Raw genomic sequence first — 23,601 nt, 5'->3', positions numbered from 1 at the left:
TCAGATGGTCTGAGTAACATCATCTTCAAACCCAGCTGGCAGCACAAACAAGTATCTTTTAGTCTTTACCTGCGTAAGAGAATAAGTATTGCCATCTTCTTTCTTGAATCAGGCTTCACTTTGACTTCATTTATATATAGCAGTTTTCACATCTAGCAAATACAGTAGGAGGTGATCTTCTCTGGGCAATACAAGACACAATGCCAAGAGAAATAAACCTTAGGAGAATGGACAGGAAGTGATTCTTGAGCAGCCAACAGTAAAAATACTGCTCAGGATGAAGAATTGGGAAATGTATTCCAAGAAAATGTAATTTTGATCATAGTGTTAATTCTACTCTTTTACTGGGATGGGGGAAGGGAGGGACCTACAGCATTATTTATCTTTAGAAGTTTGTGGGAATCCACTCTTGATCCTAGAAGTCAGTGGAAAACTCTATATTTCCCTATTCATAGATAAATTAAGCCCTTAAAAGAGTCTAACCAGTTTTTATCCAGCTTTAGAACTGGTCAAAAATAAATGCAGATTTTACATCTTTTCTTTAAAAAGTCAAACATCCTTGTAAATATGAAGGTATCGGTCTTCCTGAAGGTTTTATTGTTAGAAAAAGAAACCTAGCTTGCATTACCTTTAGGGACTTACATGTTATTGTAAAAATATGAATACCTATCATTGAATTTTTCAAAACATTGTTGATAACTAAAGGCTTCTTCCAGAGAATATTAGAAACCCTATTTTATATTTTTCAATGCATTTCGAAGTTCCTTCCTTGTACTATTCTCTGTTTCCTTTAGGAATACCAGTTTTGGAGTCTGAACATACTTTTCTTTGCAAACGTGTTTGAGCTAGGCTTGCAACCTTTTTCTGGAGATGTCTTAAAACTTCTGTGATAGAGATACTACTCCTGTCTTTATTTCAATGCCACTTAGCTCTTATAGTTGCTTTAGTTCTTACTGTGATAGGGGAGCTGCTTTTGTCCTCGCAGCTTCAGGAACCATCTGGCTACACTGTGAAATGGGAACGTATTTCCTTATCAAGTCTAAGGATGCATAGATGACATAATGTGAATTGACTATGTGGCTTATTTCATCATCAAAACACCCTTCTGGTGGAATTATAAAAAAACCTTTCCAGGTACATGGCAGATAATATTCCTCAGCTATTTTTTTTATGCCATATGATTGCAGATTTGAATAATAGTTTCTGAATTATGAAAAGCATAAAATTAATAGTTCATGCTGGAGTCCTTACTAAAACTGTGTCAGAAATAAAGATTCAGAAAAAGTACAAACCAGAAAAGCTCTTTGAGATACTGAGGCCTGGACTGTTCTTTACTGTATGTGTCAGCATAAACACTTTCAAACCTTTCAGCAAGAAACCAAACACTTTCCAGCTTAAACTGCCTTTCAAAGTGGTCTTGAACCAGAGACAAGACCGTATATTTCAGTTTTAGGTGCTGTAGTAATTAAAGAATTGCCTTATCACCAGGCTGATTTGAAACCCACACTTTATGGTGTAGGGATACAAAGTGTGCATATTGGTTAATTTGCAAGAATACTTTATTAACAGTGTATTTTCTTCTACATCTGGTCAGTCTTTTTTTTTTTTTTTTTTTGTGATTTGCTTGCTTTCCAGTTTCCAAGTTATCTTTAGTTTTTGGCTCCCATTTCTGGAAGCTCTGAGGCATGTTCATAATGTAAACCACATGAGCATTCCCAGTGCTTCCTGAATCAGGACCTCAGTGATAGTTCGTGCATATGTACAGTATTGCTGGGCAGAGAGATCGACTCTCGGTTGCCATCTTTCAGCACTTCATCAGTGGGACTGTGAATAGTTGCAACCAGTGAGAACAGATGTAGAAACGTGACCTTGTGGTAGAGAGGATTGACAGCAAACCCTCTCATTTATCTCGCCACAGAAGCAAAGTGAAATTCACTCAGAGGTGAAAACGGCCAGTATGAAGAATTTTGCATTATTTCTTATTTCAAAAGTATTATGAGACTAGCTGGATTTTCTTTTTTTTTTTTTTTTTTATATTGCTGACACTATGGTTTCCAGAAATAAACCCTCCCCAGGGCAAATAAGGGAATTTTTTTTCAAGAAACCACTACCACTATTTATTAATTAAAACAAACAAACAAGCAAAAACAACAAAAACCTCCCCAAACGAAAACCAAACCAACCAAGCAAAACAAAGCCAAAGAACAAAAAGTAAATAATATAATTTAGATGAAACAGAACAGGTTCATGAAGTACATATAAGAAGCTGATAAAATTGCCTTTATTTCTCTTTTATAGGGCCTTCCTGGCAAAGATGGACCCACAGGTCCACAAGGACCTCCTGGCCCAATGGTGAGTAATGCCCATGGAATTCGTTACTGTAAAAGTCAGCAGGATTTGGGGGGATTATAGGTCACACTGTTATCTAGACTACAGTGGATAGACCAAGGCCAAGGGAAGTTAATTTTCTCATGACGCACAGAGTTGGCAGATAGCTGCTTGTCCAGTGTCATTTCTTTCCGCTCTTACTTAGCTCCAGAAAAAATGTCTCCCATGGGAAGGAGAGTCAGTTATTCTGTCAATAGATTGATAGCTTGTTCTTAGGCAAGTAGCTGCACTATATAGAGGTTCTTAACATTTCAAACAAGACTTTCTTTTTGTAAAAAATTTCAATTAAGACTGTTAGTCGAAGAGAAATGCCAGGTTTTCCTTGGTCTGGAGGCTGGAGCTGAGTGCAGGTGCTCTCACAGAGTAATCAAGGAAGACAGCAGAGTCCACATTCAGCCTTCAAAGTAAGATGTATGTTGCTTTCTGAATCAGTGTCAGCCTTCTCAGCTAGGGCAGCTGGGCAAAGTTAATGCCTTCTGGATAGTTGTAAAATGTTAAGTGAAGCTGCTGATGGTATTGAGTATTCTCCAAGCCATACTGTGGTTTTTACAAAGAGCATTCCAAGTCATGCCCCTTGAACACAGTATTAACATCACAGGATTTAGGTTTAGCAATTCCTTCCTGTTCCAGAAGGCAACCCAAGTTATTTTTCCCAAGTGCTTTTCTCAGAGCTGTGCTTTTGGTGCTCTTTTTCGTGCAGCATGTACTTCTCAGTTCACTCTCTCAGCATCTCCAGTCTTTGACTGACAGAACTGATTGTGTGCTGGCTGCTTTGTGCACTTTTTCTCATCGGGATTCACGGATGTTGACTGTCATCACCACTGTTTTCTTTCTCTTTTTCCATGTAGGGCATACCTGGTGCTCCAGGTGTTCCAGGTATTACTGGAAGCCAGGGGCCACAAGGTGATGTTGGAGCTCCTGTGAGTAAAATTAATCAATATTTCTTTATGTGCTGTTGTGTATTAGTTGGTTTCTGATCTTGGCTTCACTGTTTGACAGAACTCCTCAATAGTTATAGCTCATGATCTGTTTGCAGTTAGTGGCTAAATGAAACATCATATTGGTCTTTCTTTGTTCATTCTTTGTAACTAAATTTATTTGTTGATCTTACATACAGTGTTTGGAATATAGGGATTATAGAGTCAAAACACAAAACACAGAACTTAAAAACATAACTCTGTGAATTTGTAGTCTTTGTGTGATTACTTTCTCCTTTGTTTCATTTACACTTCGAGCAACTCTCAGGAAATTCAAGTATGCCATTTATTAACCTGATTTTTTTCCAAAATATTATTCTGATTTTCAAACTGTGAAAATATTGCATGAAAAAAAACCCCTGGCTTTTGTGGTTACTCTGTGTTTGTATCAGAACAAGTGACTAATGACCAGGGCCTTTTCTAGATTATTAAGTATTGTAAAATTATTATTATAAATATTATAAATATCCATTTCTTTGAGTGGAAAATTATATTTTCTATAATTAAAATTAGTATTAGGAACCTCGAATATTAAATTTGTCTTTCAGATATTATTTTGTATTATTATCAAAACAACCCAGAACAAAAAAAATTGACTGGAAGAAAGGAATACAACTATGAAATGAGTGTGTAAATTGTATAAATGACAATGTTTATAGTGGATCTCTTTTTTTCTCTGTAACAGTTCAGGTACTGTTGTGTATTCATATACATTTAAACTACATATTTGACTACTTGGTTAATTAGAAAGCCTGCTCAATTTTTTTTCCATATATCACAGTAAATGTTCTATTTAATTTCTAAAGACATCAGAATGGGACAGTGTGTATTTCTGACTCTATTTGTAGACTAGAAATTTTTTTTCAAAATCCAGTTTGGTTTGCAGATTTAGGCCAATGCAAGCATTTTTATTTGGTTAAGTGGAAATCAAGTTGATAATATATAAGCAAAGATAATAACCTAATGCCCAGTTCTGCAAAGTTTCTTCGTGTAATCATGAAATCTACTAAGGAGATTTGATGAGCTATGGAATTTATTACTATCAGTATATAACATGTTTACAATTCAGTTCCTGTCCAAATACACATTCCAGATATGGAACCAAATTTCCCAAAGTGTAGATATTCCTGTGAGTCATGTAAGAGCTCTGCTGTGTTCAGAAAAAACAGCTAGATGGCTGAAAAATTACTGAGCTTTAATAACTGTCTTTCTCAAAAGGTAAAGTAATAAAAAAGAGACTCTAGGAATGATCTTGCAGTCTTTGTATGAGTTTCTTCTTTCCCAGGGTTGAATTAAGCTGTGCTTTAACCATGTATCAGTGAGATGCTTACCTTTTCAGGAAGACCTTTCCTTGCTACCCCAGAAAACTGCCATTAGTGAGGTTATAACTGCACTAATCAACTTGTTCCAATCCATAGTAGTCCTTGCCATCATTACAGTATTGTATTATCTTTAATGTCATTCTTAATTTTCTGTGCAGTTTAGCCCCTTTGCTGACGCTGCTCATAGTGGATGAAGAGTCTCAGTGCAGTAAATGCCACAAATACTATTTTGTCATAATTAGACCAATTTCAGCCATGTGAAATGCACGTCTGCCCTTGCTGCCATTTTAAACAAGTGAATTCACTGTGTGACAGACATGTCAGAAAGTAATTGTTCCCATGTAATAACTAGAGATGAACATTTTGTTGAGTATTGAAATGGAAGTGTATTTGTTAATGTCACATAAGAGCGAAACCTTGTTAATAATTTATTTTTTTCTGCCTTTTCTGTGAATCTGCAAGAGAGACAGTGTTTAGGTGTTGAAAATTTTGAGCAGAGCAAAATGAGAATAATTTTTGGTATTGAATCTTTTCATAGGGTCCTCCTGGAGCTAAGGGTGAAAGGGGTGAGCGGGTAAGTCCATGTTCCCATTAGACATGCTTTTTTCCTGTCTGCCTTCTCTCATGAAAAGCTTTTTCCAGCAATTTATGTTTCTCTGTGTTTGCAGGCACAGTAGTTTTCTCTTTGCATCAAGAAAACTTTCCTTCTTTTCCAGACTTGGTCTTAATATATAGCTACATTCATATTTTGAAGGTGAGAGGTGTGAGGCATCAAGCATGTCTCCAGATCTCTCATTAGGGTTATCTTCTCAGACCTTGGCTTACTGGCTAAAAACAGTAATGGGAACCAGCGAAATCCCAATGTTTCTTTGGCTCTTTCCCCCTCATCTGTGAGGATATATCTCTCAGCAATGATAAATGTCTTTCATTGCTCTAAGCGCTTTCAACACAGAACTGATGCAACAAATTGTTTTATGACACCACTGCTGTTGTTATCCAGGGTGACCTCCAGTCCCAAGCAATGGTTCGTGCTGTTGCTCGTCAAGTGTGTGAACAGCTCATCCAGGGCAAGTACATCCATAGTTCATGTGTTTCTATCTCCAGAATGGATCTTTTCCTGCCACCATTACTTAAAAATGTGATGCTTTTCAAAGTATCTAAGGGGATCTGTTTGTTTTAGGCCAGACAGTCAGGATTTATGTTCCAGTTAGATTTATGTTCAACTGGATTTATGGCCAAGTGGAGCTGATTAGCATCAGCCATCTAAGAAAAGCCAGAAGTCTCCAATCTATTATAATATACAGAAGCTTCTGCTGTAACATTTTTAAATTTTTATAGACATAACATGCAAAAAACCCCACCCCAAACCCTTACCAAAGTAAAGAAATAAAATTCTACACAATAGTTTTTCCGTTTTTTGTGTACTTCCTAAACCACTATTTCTCCACCAACAAGCCCCCACAACTTCATGCACATAATATCGAAACATGACAGACCACAGCCTTGAGAACCTGCCAATGCTCTGTTCAAGCTTTGCTGAATCAGATTTTCCACTGCAACTTGAAAATTGCAACTTTTTTTTTTTCCTGACAGGTCATATGGCAAGATATAACTCAATTCTGAACCAGATCCCAAGCCAGTCTGTCTCAACACGAACCATCGCAGGACCTCCTGGTGAGCCAGGTCGGCCAGGAGCTCCAGGGCCACAGGGTGAACAAGGATCACCGGGCATGCAAGGGTTTCCCGGAAGCCCTGGTCAACCTGGAAGACCAGGAGAAAGAGGTGGGCTTCATATTTCACACATACAAAATTATACCTCCCTTTCCTGATACATTCTGGTGGCTTTTGTCTCCTGTCTAAATCTGAAAGCAACAGTTTTCTCATGAGTTGGTCAGTGAGTTTAATGCAGACCATAATGAAAAGCTTTGTAGACTCTCTGTCATGAAGGTCATGGAGGCTTTGCCGAGTGTGATTTGGCAGGATCAGACAGAGGTTTAATGTTTAAACTGCTGAAGATTGGTGGGACCTAATTGTGCACATCCCATCACATCATGCTTTCATGTTAGTAGGACTCTGAAGTGAGCTGAGTCTCTAAATGTATCAGCAAAGGAGCTACTGAAAGAAGGTCAAATGCAAAACTGACAGGTGCATGCTGGGGAAAGATTGAGCTTTTCTGATAACGTGAAATGTGTCGGTCTAGAAATTTCTGACTCACGATTGTCTGAATGGAGCAAGGTTGATAAGAAAAAAATTCCTAGTTTATGTGGGGTTGAGAGGATCAAAAAGAGGAAATGGTGAGGTCAGAGAGAAGTAATACACTTAACATTTACAAGAATTCTCTTCTGTATAATGTGTAGGCTAGATCCCTTTCTCCTTTCCTCCACCAGCATTGCCTAATAAAGAAACAAGCTCCATGTTTGATTTTCTCTCTGTGCAACCCTGGCAGTCTTTGGTGTCCCAGAGTAACACTAACATCACAGAGGTAACACTGAGTAGATCTAAAATTAATTTAAATTAATTAATTAGATCTAAAATTAAATTTAAAAATTAATTGCTATGAAGGCTGTGCTCTTTAGGAACAGTTCAGTTCAGGAGCTTAATAGTTCTAGTTCACAGGAGCCATGATGCTCACAGTTAAAACATTATTTTGAAAAGAAAGTCTTTGAGTAAATCTGTGAGTCTTGCCCTCAAGAGTGTAATTCCAATTATTTTTTGGAAAAAAAAAAAAAAAAGTCAAGCTTTCAGGTACTGGCCCCTCAGTCATGCCTGCCTGCTCCAGATGAGCAAAATCCAGACACTGTCCAGGAAGAAGGAGGAATGAGACAAGTAGAAAAGAAGACTGGAAGAGAAAGCAAGTGAGGAACTGACTTTAAAAAGGGTGACCTGGAGAGACTGAATGCAGATTTCAGGGTACTTGCTTCTACACTAATACTACCATATATCAAACGGCTTCTTGGGAATAGATTGTTTAAGCTAGGACTTTGGGAATGGAAGACCAAAAATACCAGACTACAAAAAAGGAAACCTGCCCAGGATTTTTTGTTGTATTTGTTGTGCTGAGGCCCAGACACACATGTTGCACTACTATGAAATCACAGAGTGATTAGATACAGTCATTTAAATGAAACAGGATGTGGGTTAACCCATTGCTGATAATGTCTGAGAAGCAGCATTGGCAATAGAACGAGTACAGACAGGGTAAAAACACATTGAAAAGAATATTTATTACTCTTTTCTTCTCTATATAGATAAGTGATGTTAGAAGGGACTGATTTTGGCAGGTGATGCTTATGGGGAGTTTCATAATTAGAGAGAAATTTCTGTTCAAGCATCCTTCAGAATTACAACCAGGCAGCCGGAGCTCTGCAGATTTTTGTGAAATGTGATGCCAGATGTTGGGAGTGTTTTACAATACCTACAGCTTAAAATGAGATTGTTTCAAGAATCAAGAATACATGTGTAAACTTAAGAGACAAAATAATTGACTGGTTTATTTGGAGTGAAAATGGGATTTTAGGATGTTCATGTAACTGGAGCCTTAAACAGAATCTGGAAGAAAGAGGAAGGAGCTCCTTCAGAAAGTAGGCAAAAGTATAGCATAATTTAATAGTTCTTAGGGATTTCATTTCTTCAGAAGCAACTGAATCTTTATTCTGATGTGTGCTTGATATAGCAGCACTTCATTTAACAGGAAGATACCTTTTGCTACAGAACTTTGGGATATTTCAGAATCTGTTTCTAAGGAATTTTCTAAGCTAACCCCAAAATGCAAAAATGAAAATTAAAAATTACTGTAACCAGATTCATGCTTGTGGAGAATGACTGGAAGTTTTTTGTGCATTCTCAATTATCACTTGATTCCTAATTACATATCATACAGGTGAGGAGCAGGCTAAAATTGCTCTGCTTCTGGATGGAAGGGTTTTTAAATTTCCAATAACTAAAGAGAGTAAATGGAGTCAAACCCCATCCCTTGGTGTGTTCTGAAGCATTTAACTTGTTTGGCAAACACAATGCATAGTCCTCTTCTGAAGATCTCCAGCCAGCCACTTGGAAGTCTTTATGAACAATGTGTTTCTTTTCACTGATGTCATCAGCATTTTGGTTGTATATGAAGTCAGTTTAATGTTCAAGACCAGTGCCAGATTAGCAACTCTGAAAGTCAGGCTCCACCTTTAAGTTCAGAAAATGCACTGCTGCAGAGTGTACTGAGAAGTCATAGGCATTAGAAGAAAATAACACCTGCTTATTTAGTAGTGTTGCTTTTTTTCCCCTCAGATTATTGAGATTGCTGCAAGAACGTGTTACTGGCTCTGAGCTGAGCGGCAAGGTGCTGGTAGAGTGGGAAGAGAAAAGGTGGGGCAGGAGGATAGATGTTTCTTCCTGCTCACCTCTCCTGCTGCCACCCGTTCAATCCCAGCCTGTAAGAAAGGGGCACTTTGGTGACGATTTCTGACCAGTCCCACAAGCTGCTTTCCAGAGAGAGCTTTACTGGAAAATGTCAGCAGTGAGAGACACCAGTGAACTTCCCTCCTAACTTGCGTGCCCAATAGCTTCTTTTTCCTTGTTTACCTTGTCACTCTGCCAAGCATTAACCAGATGTTTTGGAAAGAGACTGGGATTGAGAGAGTGTTTTGGAGTTCTGTTTGAAACCTCCACTTGAACTTCGAGGTCCAGGATGTCCATTCTTGGATGTGTTCTCTCACTAATAAAGCACTGAGCTGGTCCTTCCAAGAAAGACCACCTCGGGGAGAAAGGACAAGTCATTTCTCCTGACAGATTCAGTTCTCAGTGTCTGTTGCCAGCTGAGAGGCCACATTGTATTACCAGGCCCCTACAGTACATATTCCCAAATAAACTACTAGAATTTTGCTCTCTTACTTATTTGCTTAAATACATAAAACCCCAAACCTGAACACTAGTTATTCCCATCAACTCATCTGTAATTTAATTTCTATTTTAATCTCTGTTTTAACTAGTTCACAGCACTGGTTTCTATTTTCATTTCAGCTAGTTCAAATATCTTTTGTTTTGATTTTATGTTCATTAACTGGGACTTAAACAACTAGTGTCTGGCTTCTGAGTGCCCAGGAACTAGTTGAAACTGCAAAATAATATAAAAACCTCAAAGATTCAGCATGCTTTTTTTTGTTGTTGTTGTTTTTTGTGGTTTTGGTGATTTTTTTTCCCCCCAATTTTTTTTTTTAATAGATGGGTAGTTTTTCTCAACTTCGAGGCAAAATGGAAAAGCCCTAGTAAAAATTATCCTGAGGTCCTGTTAGCTTTCAGATGCTGTCAAAATGCAATTCTTTTACTGCTGGGTGGACTTTGGCTCTTATGTGGCCTGAAGCGATGCATAAAACTTAAGCTACTCATCCCATCCCACTATGATTAAAGTACAATAAATACCTAGGCTGTCACTGGGAAAGTCACTGTTCTCAAGCACAGTTTGATCTGTATTTACTCCTGGCTTCATATGAAAGAGGCAGTTAAATGTGTGTCATCAAAAGACACATGTTTACAGCTGTGATGGCAAAATTCCAGTGGAATTAAATGGAACTTTTGCCAGTTGAGTCAATTAAATATTTTTATTTCCAATTTTAGCTTCATCTGGATTAAAAAAGAAAAAGAATCACAACCCTGTGTTATTATACACTATGGTCACAGCTAGACATCTTTAAAAGTGGACATTTTTGTTAGCAGCTTAATTTTTCTTAATTGAAATATTCTTCTCTGAGGAGGATTGCAGTTCTCCTTACAGGTCAGTATTCTCTTAAAGACAAAATCAGATAAGCAATACCTGAGATTTCCTTTTGGTGCAGAGACCATGGAAATTTCATTTTCTTTGCTAGAGAATGTGTTCATGAGCTGGGCTGTGTTTTTCATAACTGATGCTATCAGAGTTATCTTGAGAGGAGCGTTGGAAATAATTGATTTCAGTTGCTTGTGATCTCCACAGGGCTGAACCAAAGCCATTGCTTATTTTGGATGGGGACAAGACATGAAAACGTGGTTAATGGGAAGGGGGAGAGACAATTTTAAGGTATTGCTGAAATATGTCCAGTGCACAAATTAAAAAGCAGTTTGTGGGATCTGAAGGCTCAGTGACAAGCTTTGATACCTGCTTTCATCCTTGAGGGTGATTAATCACTGCAGTAAACCCATATGGGGAGTGATGGCTTGTCTAGTTGGCTTTCTGTAAGCCATGTTCTAGTGACAGCAAAGGTGACTTGGGTGAATTTTGAATGTTCTGTCATTTATTAGAAGAGGTCTGTGAGTCTGTTAAGTCCATTAGGGAAGCCCACAGAGTGCTCGATTTTTAACTCACGAGCATTTTGCCTTAGGAATAGGATATTCTTGCTTCAGTGTTTATTTTCTCTTTAACTTGGGTAAACTGTATTGAAAATTAAAGAAACCTAAGGCAGACTTTTATCTTGGCCTTCAGTATTTGCTTATCTTGATATCTATGTGATTTCAAAGAAGGTTTGTCCTGCCCAAAGAGCTTCATCACTTGTTCCAGAATGAGCATTTTATTCTTAGCCTGAGTAGATTTGTTCCTTGTTTAGCATTTCTTACTGCCATTTTATTCTGTGAACATCACATGTGGGTATGTGGTTTTGTGTGTGTTAAGAACAGTAATTGAGTGCATGGAAGGCTCTGATTTGAAATCATTGTGGCCATTGCCTTTGAACTGACCAAGTAATGTTGTCATACAGTAGGATAAGCAGTGGTCCTTGTAATAAACATCTAAGTAGATTCCAGGGGGTTGTCATGGGCCAGTCTTATGAAAAAAAAAAAAGCAATTCACACATACAGACTTTTGCCTTCTGCAAATGGCAAACCATTCCTTACAGGTCTTGCTTAGTCAGAGATAATTTGGATACATTCACCTTGTTACAAGGCCTGCAGCACAAGTAGATCATTGCAACTGATGAGTTTCTCCCTGTGTTTGAAGCAAGCCAGGGCTAAGCACATTTTAGGTATCTGGGAAAAAACATCCCTCCCCCCCCAGTTCTGCAATTGAAGGAAATAAAAGGCATAAAAGGCAAACAAGAAATACCTTAACAGTGCTAGGACAGTGGCAGAGAGCCTTGTAGAGGTAAGACAAAGAACTCATCATGATTTGGTTGAAAATTTTGTGCTCAGTTTGGAGTTACTGTTTGCAGAGGTGTGGTCTGTGTTTTCCACCTGGTTGGGTCACACGATATGTTGCCCTCCTGTTCCATAGAAGACCCAGAACTCCTCAGCAAATACTGAATCCCCTGCAGTTCAGCAGGCTCTTATTTGATAAACTTCATGTGAGCAATTCTGTGCCAGTGATGGGTTTTAATTACAGTTTTTTCCCCACTTAGACTTTGTATTTACTTACTTGTTTCCATCAGAAATTAGCTCATGAAGACAAAAAACATCTTCTATGACTCCTTGCAAAAATGAGGTATTCTCCAGCTGCTTTGCCCTACAGGGTAGCAGTTACTTGAGCAGAGGGGAAAGAAGGAATCAGCTGAAATTATAGATACTGCTCCTTTCAGGGCAGCAGCTGTTTTCTCTCTGGTTTGTGTTGATGAAGGTGCCCTGCATTGGCTTTGTGACTGAAACTGGGGAAGCTGTGAAGCAGGGAGAGCAATTACCAGTGCTGTGAGGGAGGTCTGGAAAATGGGGGGAAGTCCCACAAACGAGTCTGGATTTGGTGTCTTTGAACTATCCAAATCAAACACAGACTTTATGAGAGTTTCCAAGTCATCAGTGGAAACTCAGGGTCTGGAATTTATGGTTTTGACACCTACTATAGTTTGACACCACTTATTGTGATGGCTGCATATAGAAAGTGTTTTTATAGGATGCCATAGTGGTAGCACAGAAGGAGATGGAAAGCTGGAAGAAGGCAGTGCCTTCTCTGAATTGCTAGATTTGTGATCTCCATGGATCAGACCCAAGGATAGGAATTAAGTGCCGTGAGCAAGTGCAGGAACACAACTCACTGGTTGTGCATATTGGAACATCAGAGTTTCATGACTGGGGAACACTTAGATTGGGCTTTATTTGTGGGGGACAGACTTTGACTGCGATGAAACTCCTTTCCTTGTGTTTCAGCAAGGTTGTGCCATAACCCACTCACCATTTGTGTTTAGAACCATCTTGTGCTGAACCACTCTTTAGTGGGTGAATGTTTGAAGAAAAATTGGCTGTAGCATTAAAAATTTGACTTTTTGGGGCCACACAGTAATTTATAAACAGCTTTGAGGCTCTCAGGATTCTTCTGACTTACAGTAGTTGCACCTTGCTACAGACCAGAGGCAGCTTTCCAGCAGGAAGTGCAGCCTGGAAACTGGCCGATGCCTCTGCATACCACCTCGATGAAACCACCATGGCAGCAGGAATGTTTAAGACCCCAGGAATGACATGTTTCCCTTGAGAGGCTGTCAGGGAAGGGATGGAAAAAGAAGCAAATAATTTTTAATTTTCACCCCCTTCCTTCTCTGCCATCTGGTTTTAGATGAAAAATAACATGGAACTATAATCCTGGTTAACTAATAAACACTGTCCGCACTTCTGATCAAAGTGTGACCGAATCCTATTTCCTTAGGTTTACCAGGTGAGAAAGGAGAAAAAGGCAATCCAGGTGTTGGAACACAAGGACCCCGAGGCCCACCAGGATCTACAGGTAAAGTTACATTTGAAGCATCTGGATTAGACCACTCTGACCCAAGTGCAAAGCAGCTCAGACTGGCTCTGTCTTTCACTTCTAAGGCTTAAGCAGCAGAAGAGTCAGCAGTTCAGGCACCTTAACTGTCAATAACCTTCTTATTATGTGATATGATGATGTGATGTGCCACATGATGGTGCCATCAGTCACGAGTGGTTTCCTTTTCCCTATAATAAACTACTTCTCCAAACCCAACTTTTAAAATTTTTTTAAGTATTTTCTTTAGATATGGGTTCTGGAAGGGGAAAAAAGTAGTCTGGACTAATTGCATTTGTTTTCTCATTGACTCAAGGTCATAGCTAAGTGTGAGTTGACATAGAAATGTATAGTAATTAAGCACATTAATCACAGGGATTTATATTTAGCTCCTGAAGAAGCTGAGGGGTGATATCCAGGTCCTGTTGAAACAGGAGTAAAATTGCATTGACTTAATTGGGATATTCTGGCCATGAGAGCACTGGTATCAAGGCACAGCGTTACCCAGAAACTGTATGGAAAGGGAGTAGGGGAAATCAAGAGCTGCGCAGGCATCAAGGGCTGTCCCTCCCCCATGAAACTGCCTTTCTGGAAGTTTGATGCTTGGTGAAACATTTGCTTTAGTATAAATTTCTGGCTAAAAGCTGTGTCTGGAAAGGAAGGCAAAGTAGCGGCCAGAGAAGGAAGCTCATCAGGAGCGGGTCTCCTCTTGGGCTGCTGCTTTGCCTTCCTTGCCAGAGGCTGCAGTCTTTCCCTCAGCTTGCCCAGGGGAGTCAGAGCCAGGATGCCCAGCTGCTCTCCTCAGGCTGTCTCCTGGAAGTGTTTGTAGCACACTCAGTGCCATGTTTTCCAGGCCAAGGAAAGTGGCCTCCAATCCCTGATTTCATGAAAGACACTACTCAGATGTTTCATCTCCCGCTTTCCACACAGGACCTCCAGGAGAAAGTCGAACTGGCAGCCCAGGACCGCCAGGATCACCAGGCCCACGAGGTCCTGCCGGTCACACGGGACCCCCAGGCTCACAGGGCCCTTCTGGTCCCCCTGGGTACTGTGATCCGTCCTCCTGCGCTGGTTATGGCATGGGAGGTGAGTAGTCAGGAGCTGGGGCAGCTGCCGTCTGCACAGGTGAGGGTGGCATTTTCTAACAGCCAAAGTAAGATGGAGGCTACCGGTGAACCCTGTGCTAAAACGTGGCAGCTCCCCAAAAACCTGCGTGTCCAGTGTGGCTGTACTTTGTGGGACTGCAGCACAAAGAGGTGGTGACCCCAGCACAGTGACCAAAGGAAGTCCACCATCTGATCCCAGCCTGTAAAACACATCCTGCCTAGTGGGTTTTGTCCTGTACGTGTTTGTGTAGTTGTATCAGCCTGCTCCATCTCAGCGGTCTGCGTGTTGGACCCCACCATGTAATGTTTGTGACAGCAGAGTTTTTACATTTGTAGTTTCTCAGTCGTGTTGCTGAACCTTCCCCTTCTGTATGCCTCTGAGTGGCATGAGAGCATGACCCTTACTAAAACCATAGTAGTGTAACCTGGCACAGGGATGCACGTGTCCATCATTAACCAGTGAAGCCATCTGGAAAAATGATTCTTTCTCCATCTTCTCTGTATCCTACTTTCCCCTCTCGTTATAGGACGGAGAGGCCATGGGAAGAAGTTAACACAGTTACCAACAATTATGCCACCCAACCTAAAACTGAAATTTATTAGTACGGCACTAGTCCCTACATATGTTACACATAAAGCATATTTGTTTGATGTTTACAGTTTAATCTGCCTTGAGCTGATTTGTATGTTTTACTTACCTAAATGTTTTTGTTGTCGTCTCTTCCTATCCTTTTCTCCTCACTTCCCCTCCCTGTTGTTCATTTCCTATTTTAAGGCCCAATCCCTTACAATGGCTACCAATCCAGAAGGTGAAAGGCTCATTCTGGTTCAGGTCTCATTGGGCTGAAGGTCAGAGATGGATGCTGAACTGCTCTGTGCTTTCCAGCAACGATATTGACTACCACTAATGAACTTACAGCTGCTGTACATGCACTTGGCTTCCTGGCACTGCTAAAAATTATTGGCTGACCCATTTTTGCCTGTCAATCATGTATTCTAGCCCACAATTGGAATAAGCTAAAGCAGGCAGAGTGTGCAGTGTATAATGAGCACAGTATTACAACTGGACATTTGACAAATTCTGGTGGTGGTTTCCAACTAACTTGGCTGTCTGTTGGTGGGTTTCCAATTGCTCCAGCTTATTAATTTTGTTAAATGTTTTCATTGTTCCTTTATGTGAATAAAAGATGTGTATTTAAAGATTATATATATATACTCTCACACATGATATAGAAATATATCTATATATAAAATGTCAATTTCCTAATGAATGCTTTAATTTTCTACTCCCCTTCTCCTGTGTTAACCGTATGAATACTCTTGGTGGTGGTGGGTTAAGGTGGATACGGTGAGCCAACTGATCAAGACATCCCAGTAGTGCAGTTGCCACATAACTCCTACCAAATCTATGACCCTGAGGACCTTTATGATGGTGAGCAACAGCCGTACATAGTTCACGGGTCCTACCCCTTACCATCCCCATACTCCCAGTCCTATCCATCACCTCATCTTGCTCAACCAGAATTTACTCCTGTCCAAGAAGAGATGGAAGCCGTTGAACTGAGATCCCCAGGAATCAGTCACTTCGCAAGGAGGATAGCCAAAAGGAGCGCCAGGACTCCAGCACGCACAAAGGCAAATGGAAAAAGACCTTCTCAATGAACTGTTTATAAGAGGGAAACATTTGATGTGCATCTGTTTGGCCTTTTGTCCAGGTGCCTCACCTGTTACAGAAGATGTTTACAGGCTCTTATGTTAAAGGAGAAAAAAGTGTACATGACTGGTTGACACAACAAATAATGGTAATTATCTTGCATGCCAGAAGCTTAGTTGTTAGTGGGTTGGTGCTACATGATGATGGAAGGTCACTTGGAGATCTTCTCTCTGGAGTACTGTTCCGTTCACTATTCAAACTGTATAAAAACATGCGTCCCGCGAGTTGGGGTACGTAGAACCATCCAGAAAAGTTAAATGTTTTGTTATCAGTTTTTTTCTAGTTGATTATGTTCTGTTGGTTTTGGATTAATTGCTTTACTAGCAGAGTAACCCGACTAAATTCACTGGAAAACAAACATAATCAGGTTTCCTTGAACCCAGCGTATTAACCCTTTTGCAAAGAATTCATACATTAACAGACTGGGGTTTTTTTAACTCACATGATATAAATACACAAGAATGTTCTGTGGGAGCACACTGATAATTTATTGTGAACCTCTTTCATTTCTGTTTTGTATGCAAATAAAAGTGGCAGGCTTTTGTACGGTAATTGTGTATTCATTTGATTTTTAACTCTGAACAGTTGCATTAGATTAGGGGACAGATTGCAATGAGAACGAAATACATTCCCCTTTTTCAACACTTTTGGGCAACAGTTTTATTTTAAAGGGTGTAGGCACTTAGTATAAACATTGTTTAGCCTTATTTTTAAAATTATATATGGACAAATGTAGAGAGTAACTGTGAGATGAGCTGGCTGTACCATCTGTGGAGGTGAGATTTCACATATTGACATGCCAAAGTCAAAAGACTGGCAGGTGTAGCTGGGATGGCAACTTGGATCAGCTAATGAGGAGAGGAAGGAAAAACGCCAACCCAATCACTTGAGCACAGAGCAATTCTTTATCTACAAGATAAGCTATGAAGTGACTCAATAAACAGCTTGAGCAGCACTGGAGACTAAGCATCAAAGCAAGATTTACCTCACAATGTCCATTTAAGTTGAAAGCATAGGTGTGGGACGCTTCTAATTCAGCCTTATACAGAGATGGAGAGACTGGTCTGTGCATCCCAGGGCTGTCTTCCTGCTCATCCCTGCCTGGGGGAGGTCTGTCCGTTTTCAGTTAAGAAAAACCTGTCAGGTTTGACCTCTGGCCACCACTGGCAGCTCCCTCAGTTCACCAGGAGGAAGATCAACACATACTTTTACTGTGTAATCTCCAATTATCTCACCTAGAATTCCACCTCATTAGTAACACACACCATTTGTACATGTGACTAACCATGGGCAAGCTCTGGCTGGGGGCTGGATACCTTTGTAGGCTGTGCTTCTGTTTTCCCATAATTTCTTTCATCCCTAACTTCCCACTACTTTCTTGGAGAACGGTGATAAGAGGTGATGGAATGTGAGCTCAATGTCATTTCCTTACATGCACTTGCATTTAACGTAGAATGTGGTAGAAAAGTATAATGCAGTTTATGGACTTTATCCTTCAGCAGCTCGGTCCTGGTTTACAGAACAGAGGCCCCAGGTGAGCACAGCTCTCTGCACACACGAGCAGGGAGAGCCTGGCACACACAGCAAACATTCAGAAAGATATTATTACAAATAATGCAGGTAATGCCTGTGCCACAGGATTAATTTCCCTGCTGGCACTTGGCACATTAATTTACCCCAAATGTGAACTCCCTGTGCCCTCCCGGGCTGGCACACCCCCACCTGTGTGTTGTACTGACACCGTCTGGAGTGTTCCCCGAGATGTGGTGACCTGCAGGTCCTATGGAAGTGACTGAGAAAGTCACTGATGGAAAATCAGCCTTCAGGCAATTCTGCCTGTGTTGTCTCAGAAAGACTTTGAGCCTCCTGTTAATTTATATCTAAAATGCCATTTACTGGCACCCCATTGACCAGAATGCTTCTGGTATCACTGGTCATACAGTCACTTGCTGGGCATACCCTGGTAATAAAAAGTAACTAGCTACCTACCTACCTAACTAAAAAGTAACTAACTAAGTGGGCACTACCAAATTATAAAAATATTTTTCAGGATTTGTATGTGTACCAAAAAAAGTAACAGACAATTAAGATTTCCTCCAAATTCCAGTCTCTGAAGAATCAAAATACAAATCATTGTATTTTTTCCACACCACCTGAGAAACTGAAGTTGCTGACTGGAGTATTCAGCACAAGGTGAACAGCTGATGCCACTCAGATCTTACCAATAAACCCTCTGTACTGTGTCCTTAGACAGAAAAGAGCATTTACTGCAACCTAGTGCTTTTAAAAATACATTCACTTGTTAACGAAATTACTTGGAAATGCAGGCTGCTTATTAACTGAGTAGGAATGTTTCCTGGGATAAACCCACCTGAATGCCAAAGAAATGCCTGATACCAAACCATTATTGCATGTAATGAAATATGATTATAAGTAAACCAACATTTTCCTTCCCATATGATGCTTGTATAAAGCAAATGTAGAAAACTCAAATTCTCCTCCCCAAACGTGGTCAAATCTTGTAGGTAACGTATCAGCATCTTCCACAACACCGAAAACAACAGGTGCTTCACTTATTTACATAACAGATTTGGCTTGAGGGTCTTCCATGCAGAAAAGCAGTAAGGAATTTCAGGGAAGTAGCCTGCAAAAGCAAACTAATTTTTAAGACGTTTTTGCATCATTCAACATTTAACTTCAGTTTCCTCACTTGGTTTTCATAATAAAAATGTTGCTGCTTTGTTCTGTAATATGTTGTTTAAAGGAAGTAAGGCCTGTTCCTGTGACTTGAATCAAAATCAGATTTGTGCTTAAGGGGGGATAAAAAGGAGGATGATCTCCCTGTACATTGCCTTTAGTGCCTGTTATTTCAACAAGCTCTTTAGTGAAATCAACACTATGTCGGGTCAAAGCTTGAGGATGAAAAACCACGGCTGGTGACCAAAATTATGTTCTTGCTGCACGGAATTCAATTTTTGCAATTTTCAGAGTGAGATACTTCATTTTAGTAACCAATGTACTGTTTCTGTGAGATGCAAATATTCATGAAAAAGGTATCAATTCTTTAATAATAGTATCAAACCAAATGTCACTAAATAATAGATCATACAATGCAGTACAGGTGATATTAACAAGACAATATCTATTTTTATCTGTTTCAAATACAGTAATTTTCATAATCTTGCCAAATCAAGTTTGCTAACAGCCGCCAGAAACATTCAGTATAAAAGAGTTGACTGAGATGCACAGGTGCTTCCATGTTAGAAGACTTCTCTTTCAAGGAGGAGAGACGATCCTGATGGCACTTCTTCTCCATTTATTGCTATTACTTCCATCGAAAATCTTTAGGTCTGGAAAAAAAAAAACCAAAAAAAAGTGTTTCAAGAAATGTGTGAGCACTACAGTGACTTTGCTTTAAGGCTGCAGTAGCAGTCAGGTCTAGTTTTATTTCCTTATTCTGGTGCTTGAAGATCTTTGACAAAGACTAGTTTCTGGATTAAACAAAGACAGAACAAATTGGAGAAATTTCCTAAGACCTCTCAGAATTTACGGACATCAGGACTAGTTAGTCAAGATGTTTCTTATGCGCCACTCCTACTTTCCTAAGCAAAACAAAAAGCATCTTGAACTGGGTGCAGTCTCACAGTGTTCTAAACGCTGGTACTAATTTGACTTCACTTTTAGAAACTGAACAATCCCCGCATAAGATGGCAAGTTTTAAGGTAAGAACACAGTCCACCAACACGCTGCTGGGATAGTTAGAACTCATGATTTAAAAAAACAACCCTACTTTGAATCTTAAAGGTTCTGCAATCCCCTCTGCTTGGATGACAAACAATGTGAAAAACAGCAGACTGCTGTTTGTAATGCCTCCTACTCAGGCATGTCACTCCCCTGCCTGCCACACATCCAGTGCCTGTAGGAACCACATTCTTCCTGAACCTGCATGACTCAGACCAACTCATGTTTTTTAGGATGTTGAGTTTGAAGGCTAGATGGACATCTACATCCCTAACACATCCTGGAGAGAAGCTGCACGTCCTGGGCTCTGCCCAGTGGCTTCAAAAAACCCCCCAGTGCAGGCTGATGGTCTCTGAGGTGCCCGGGACACACAGTGTGTCCACAGCACGGAGAGGCTGCTCCTCGCAGCACCACACCCACACCCCCACAGCCTGGTGTAAATACAGCACCCACCCTCCTCACTGCTTCCCTCATCCATGAATCCAAGCAGGCAGGGTGACTGTGTCTCACTAGGACTGAGCAAGGGATGCACTAAAAAAGGTTTGGTAGACATGGAAAGGGACACAGGGCCAGAGGATCTGCTGTCAAATTGAATGAAAAATTCTGGAATACAGGAAAATCTGCAAGCCACAACAGTAACCAAGTTAAATTTACAAAGGTGGTAAATTTAATCATTAATTTTGTTCATCAATAGAAATGAAAGGCAGACAGCAGTGGAAGCAGGGGGCTTACTGGAGACTAAGAGTTCACATGGCTTCAGGGATGCCTTACAGAAATCCAATACTTAATTAGTCATGTGTTGCTGTTCTAGAATTTCTCAAGCAAATTGCAAAGTCATTCACACAATTCTTGTATGAGTCTGCAGGTTCTTATGTGAAAGCAACTCTGTGCTATTTCAAGTGTATTCTATAAAATTTGATAATTGTATCAATTTTACAGAACAACCATAAAGAAGAGTTAGTGTTCATAGTGTGATGAATCACAAAGCTTCTTTGTTTCCCCTTTAAATGCCCTATTCTGTCTTAACACTTGAACTTGTAGCTTTTGTACAAGACAGAACTGCTGTAATCACCGTAGATGTTGTTTAGGTACTTAATGTTAGACTTGAATATACTCAATGGTTGATGGCTGGTACACACAGGAAAGCCAAGAAACACTTCACAGAATCCAGGATTTCACTACTTGCACATATTCATAGAATCACAGAATGGTTTGGGTTGGAAGGAATCTTAAAGATCATTTAGTTCAACTCCTCAGCCGTTCCACATTTGGTTACTTAGATCTCACCCACGCACACCAGAATAGGTATTTCATTGTATCAAACTGTTGGTGGAGTAGTAAGAGTGCAGGATCTTGAAAAACTATCAGCAATCACTTAAAAGTTTTATCACTGCATCCATCCTAGATGGGTGGGCAGTGCTGAAAGATTTTAGGCAACGCAGTATGGCAAAGACATCCTTGTCTTCCAGTTTACAGTTATTACTCTGGTTTTTTCATAGGCCAATTCATCCTCTTGTGTGTTGCTCCAAGGATTTTGCATTTTTCTATGAATAGCTCACTTAAAACTTCACTCTAGGATTATGCTTGAGTGCTGCAGAACTACGGGTCTCACAGTATGTTGTTCTGGGGTGAAAATCTATTTTTTTCTTTCTTGTTTGTAATCTGCATTTCAACTTTATTGCCCATTGTCTTAAAAGTTAAATGCATGAAACACTGGACTCTTAGTTTGCAGTCTTACAAAGTTAATGAAGCTTAAAGGCAGGATTTTCTACACTGAAACACTTGTGTGAACAAATACAACAGTTTTTAAAGCCCTTTCTATTGCCACAGTAGGCTTTTATGCACACTTTTATGCATGGTACTTGGCTTTTGGACTGCTTTTGAACAGTCCTTGGCACTAGGAAAGCTAAGCCTTGAAAAACTCTGCCTTTGGCAAAAGTGTTATAGGCACTTTGTCAGACAAAGAGTATGAACCCACAAAAACCTTGTCTACTCAGAGAGAATTATGAATTACTTGTGAACACCAGTGGATAAAGTGCTCATTGATAAATTACATAAATCCATGCAAGAGTGTTCTTCGATGGCAGTGCTTTTGCCCTTCCTCAACAAAGCCCCGAGTTTACGCATTTGGAACAAAGGAAATGCTATCTCCTAGAAGAGACAGTTCAGAAATTCACCCAAAGGCAAGACTTCACAGAGCTGCTTCTCTCTCTTTTTTTTTTTTTTTTTTTAAAGTAACATTCTTGGGAGAAAAAAACCCACTTTGCTGTATATTGACAGCAGACTCCAAGGCAAGGGGAAATAGGCAGCAGAATGTGAAATCTCTGAAATCTGTGCTGAAAGGCAAAGTATTATGGGTTCACTGAAAATATGCAACATTAGTCTCTGCAGCAGATGTCTGCCACCAAAGCATGTAAAAAATATCTGTCCCACTTACATTTTTATACTCCACATAAAGAGCATTAAGACACAGTTCAGCGAATTCTAGGCAAAATACTCAGAAAATTAAATTACATCCCGTTCATTACACCAGGCCTGTCAGTGCTTCTCTCTTTAACAAATATGTTACCACTAAGTAAAAGGAACCAAAGAGCTGGTCTATGCTCTGATTACAGCTTTTAAATCCATTAATGCTGCCCAGGGAGGTCATGGAGTCTCCCTCTCTGGAGACATTCACAACCCACCTGGATGTGTTCCTGTGTCACTGCTTTGGGTGACCCTGCCTGGGCAGGGGGGTTGGACTGGATGATCTCCAACCCTAACAATTCGGTGACTCTGTAAATTCTCCCAACTTTTATCCATACTCACAGCTATCAGAAGACAAATACAGTTGATGTAAAATCCTGATTGCAGATCTGGAAAGTCTTTTCATACCTATTATTTGAATGTAACGAAAATCACAGGCAAACTGCACATTGTATATAAAGGATAAAATGTCCACTTGTGAAGAACTGTTAAAGGGTGGATCCACCGAAAATGCAAAATGTTGGTGGAATTAAGGATCAAATGGAACGGTTATTTAAACTTTCAGAAATAACGTACTATACTTGTGGGATTCTGAAGATACCCTAAATATCCAGGTTATTTTTGGCAACTTAACATTGACAGCAATCTGTGAAATCTCACTGAATCACAAAACTGACTTACTCTTTCTCAAAGTAAGAGCCACTCAGATATATTAAGATGCGCAAAAGATTACCTGGAGAGGACAATTCAGGTATGGAAATGTCTCAGGTATATAAATGATTTGGTAGTCCTGGCGGACACCAAGTTGAACATCAATCAGCAGTGTGCCCTTGCTGCCAAGAAAGCCAATGTGATCCTGGGCTGCATTAGGCAAAGTATTGCCAGCAAGTCAAGGAAGGTGATGCTGCCCCTCTGATCAGCGCTGGTGAGGCCTCACCTGGAGTGCTGTGTCCAGTTCTGGGCTCCCCAGTACAAGACAGACATGAACACACTGCAGAGTCCAACAAAGGGCCACAAAGTTAATTGTGGGATTATGGGACTGGAACACCTTACATAGCCAGGCTGAGAGGGTTCTGACTGTTCAGCCTGGAGAAAGGAAGGCTCTGAAGGATCTCACCGATGTATATAAATACCTGAAGGGAGTATGTGAAGAGGATTGAGCGGAGCACACTGACAAGACTGAGAAAATGGGCACAAACTGAAACAC

The 23,601-nt window shown here is 40.1% G+C and overlaps 2 protein-coding genes across 2 annotated transcripts in view; one reads left to right on the top strand and one right to left on the bottom strand.

Annotated features, from left to right (window-relative positions):
• COL14A1 (collagen type XIV alpha 1 chain) overlaps positions 1–16,143 on the top strand; it is a 110,572-nt gene extending 94,429 nt beyond the window's left edge. The window contains exons 41-48 of the mRNA XM_027884918.1: positions 2,299–2,352; positions 3,237–3,308; positions 5,226–5,261; positions 5,688–5,754; positions 6,281–6,469; positions 13,272–13,349; positions 14,298–14,453; positions 15,813–16,143. Coding sequence (XP_027740719.1) covers positions 2,299–2,352; positions 3,237–3,308; positions 5,226–5,261; positions 5,688–5,754; positions 6,281–6,469; positions 13,272–13,349; positions 14,298–14,453; positions 15,813–16,135 — 975 coding nt within the window. The 3' untranslated portion in view covers positions 16,136–16,143. The remainder of the gene's footprint in view (positions 1–2,298; positions 2,353–3,236; positions 3,309–5,225; positions 5,262–5,687; positions 5,755–6,280; positions 6,470–13,271; positions 13,350–14,297; positions 14,454–15,812) is intronic.
• Positions 16,144–18,636: 2,493 nt separating this feature from the next.
• The window catches only part of MRPL13 (mitochondrial ribosomal protein L13), a 31,401-nt gene continuing 26,436 nt past the window's right edge, over positions 18,637–23,601 (bottom strand). Inside the window, exon 7 of the mRNA XM_027884917.1 lies at positions 18,637–19,537. Within this exon, the coding sequence (XP_027740718.1) occupies positions 19,513–19,537 (25 nt within the window). The 3' untranslated portion in view covers positions 18,637–19,512. The remainder of the gene's footprint in view (positions 19,538–23,601) is intronic.

This window comes from Empidonax traillii, unplaced genomic scaffold (assembly GCF_003031625.1).
Source record: "Empidonax traillii isolate 1590-97213 ecotype Southwest subspecies unplaced genomic scaffold, ASM303162v1 scaffold157:size2224338, whole genome shotgun sequence".
Taxonomy (NCBI): domain Eukaryota; kingdom Metazoa; phylum Chordata; class Aves; order Passeriformes; family Tyrannidae; genus Empidonax; species Empidonax traillii.
Note: the sequence above shows the minus strand (reverse complement) of the source record. Positions and strands in the feature narration are given on the sequence as shown.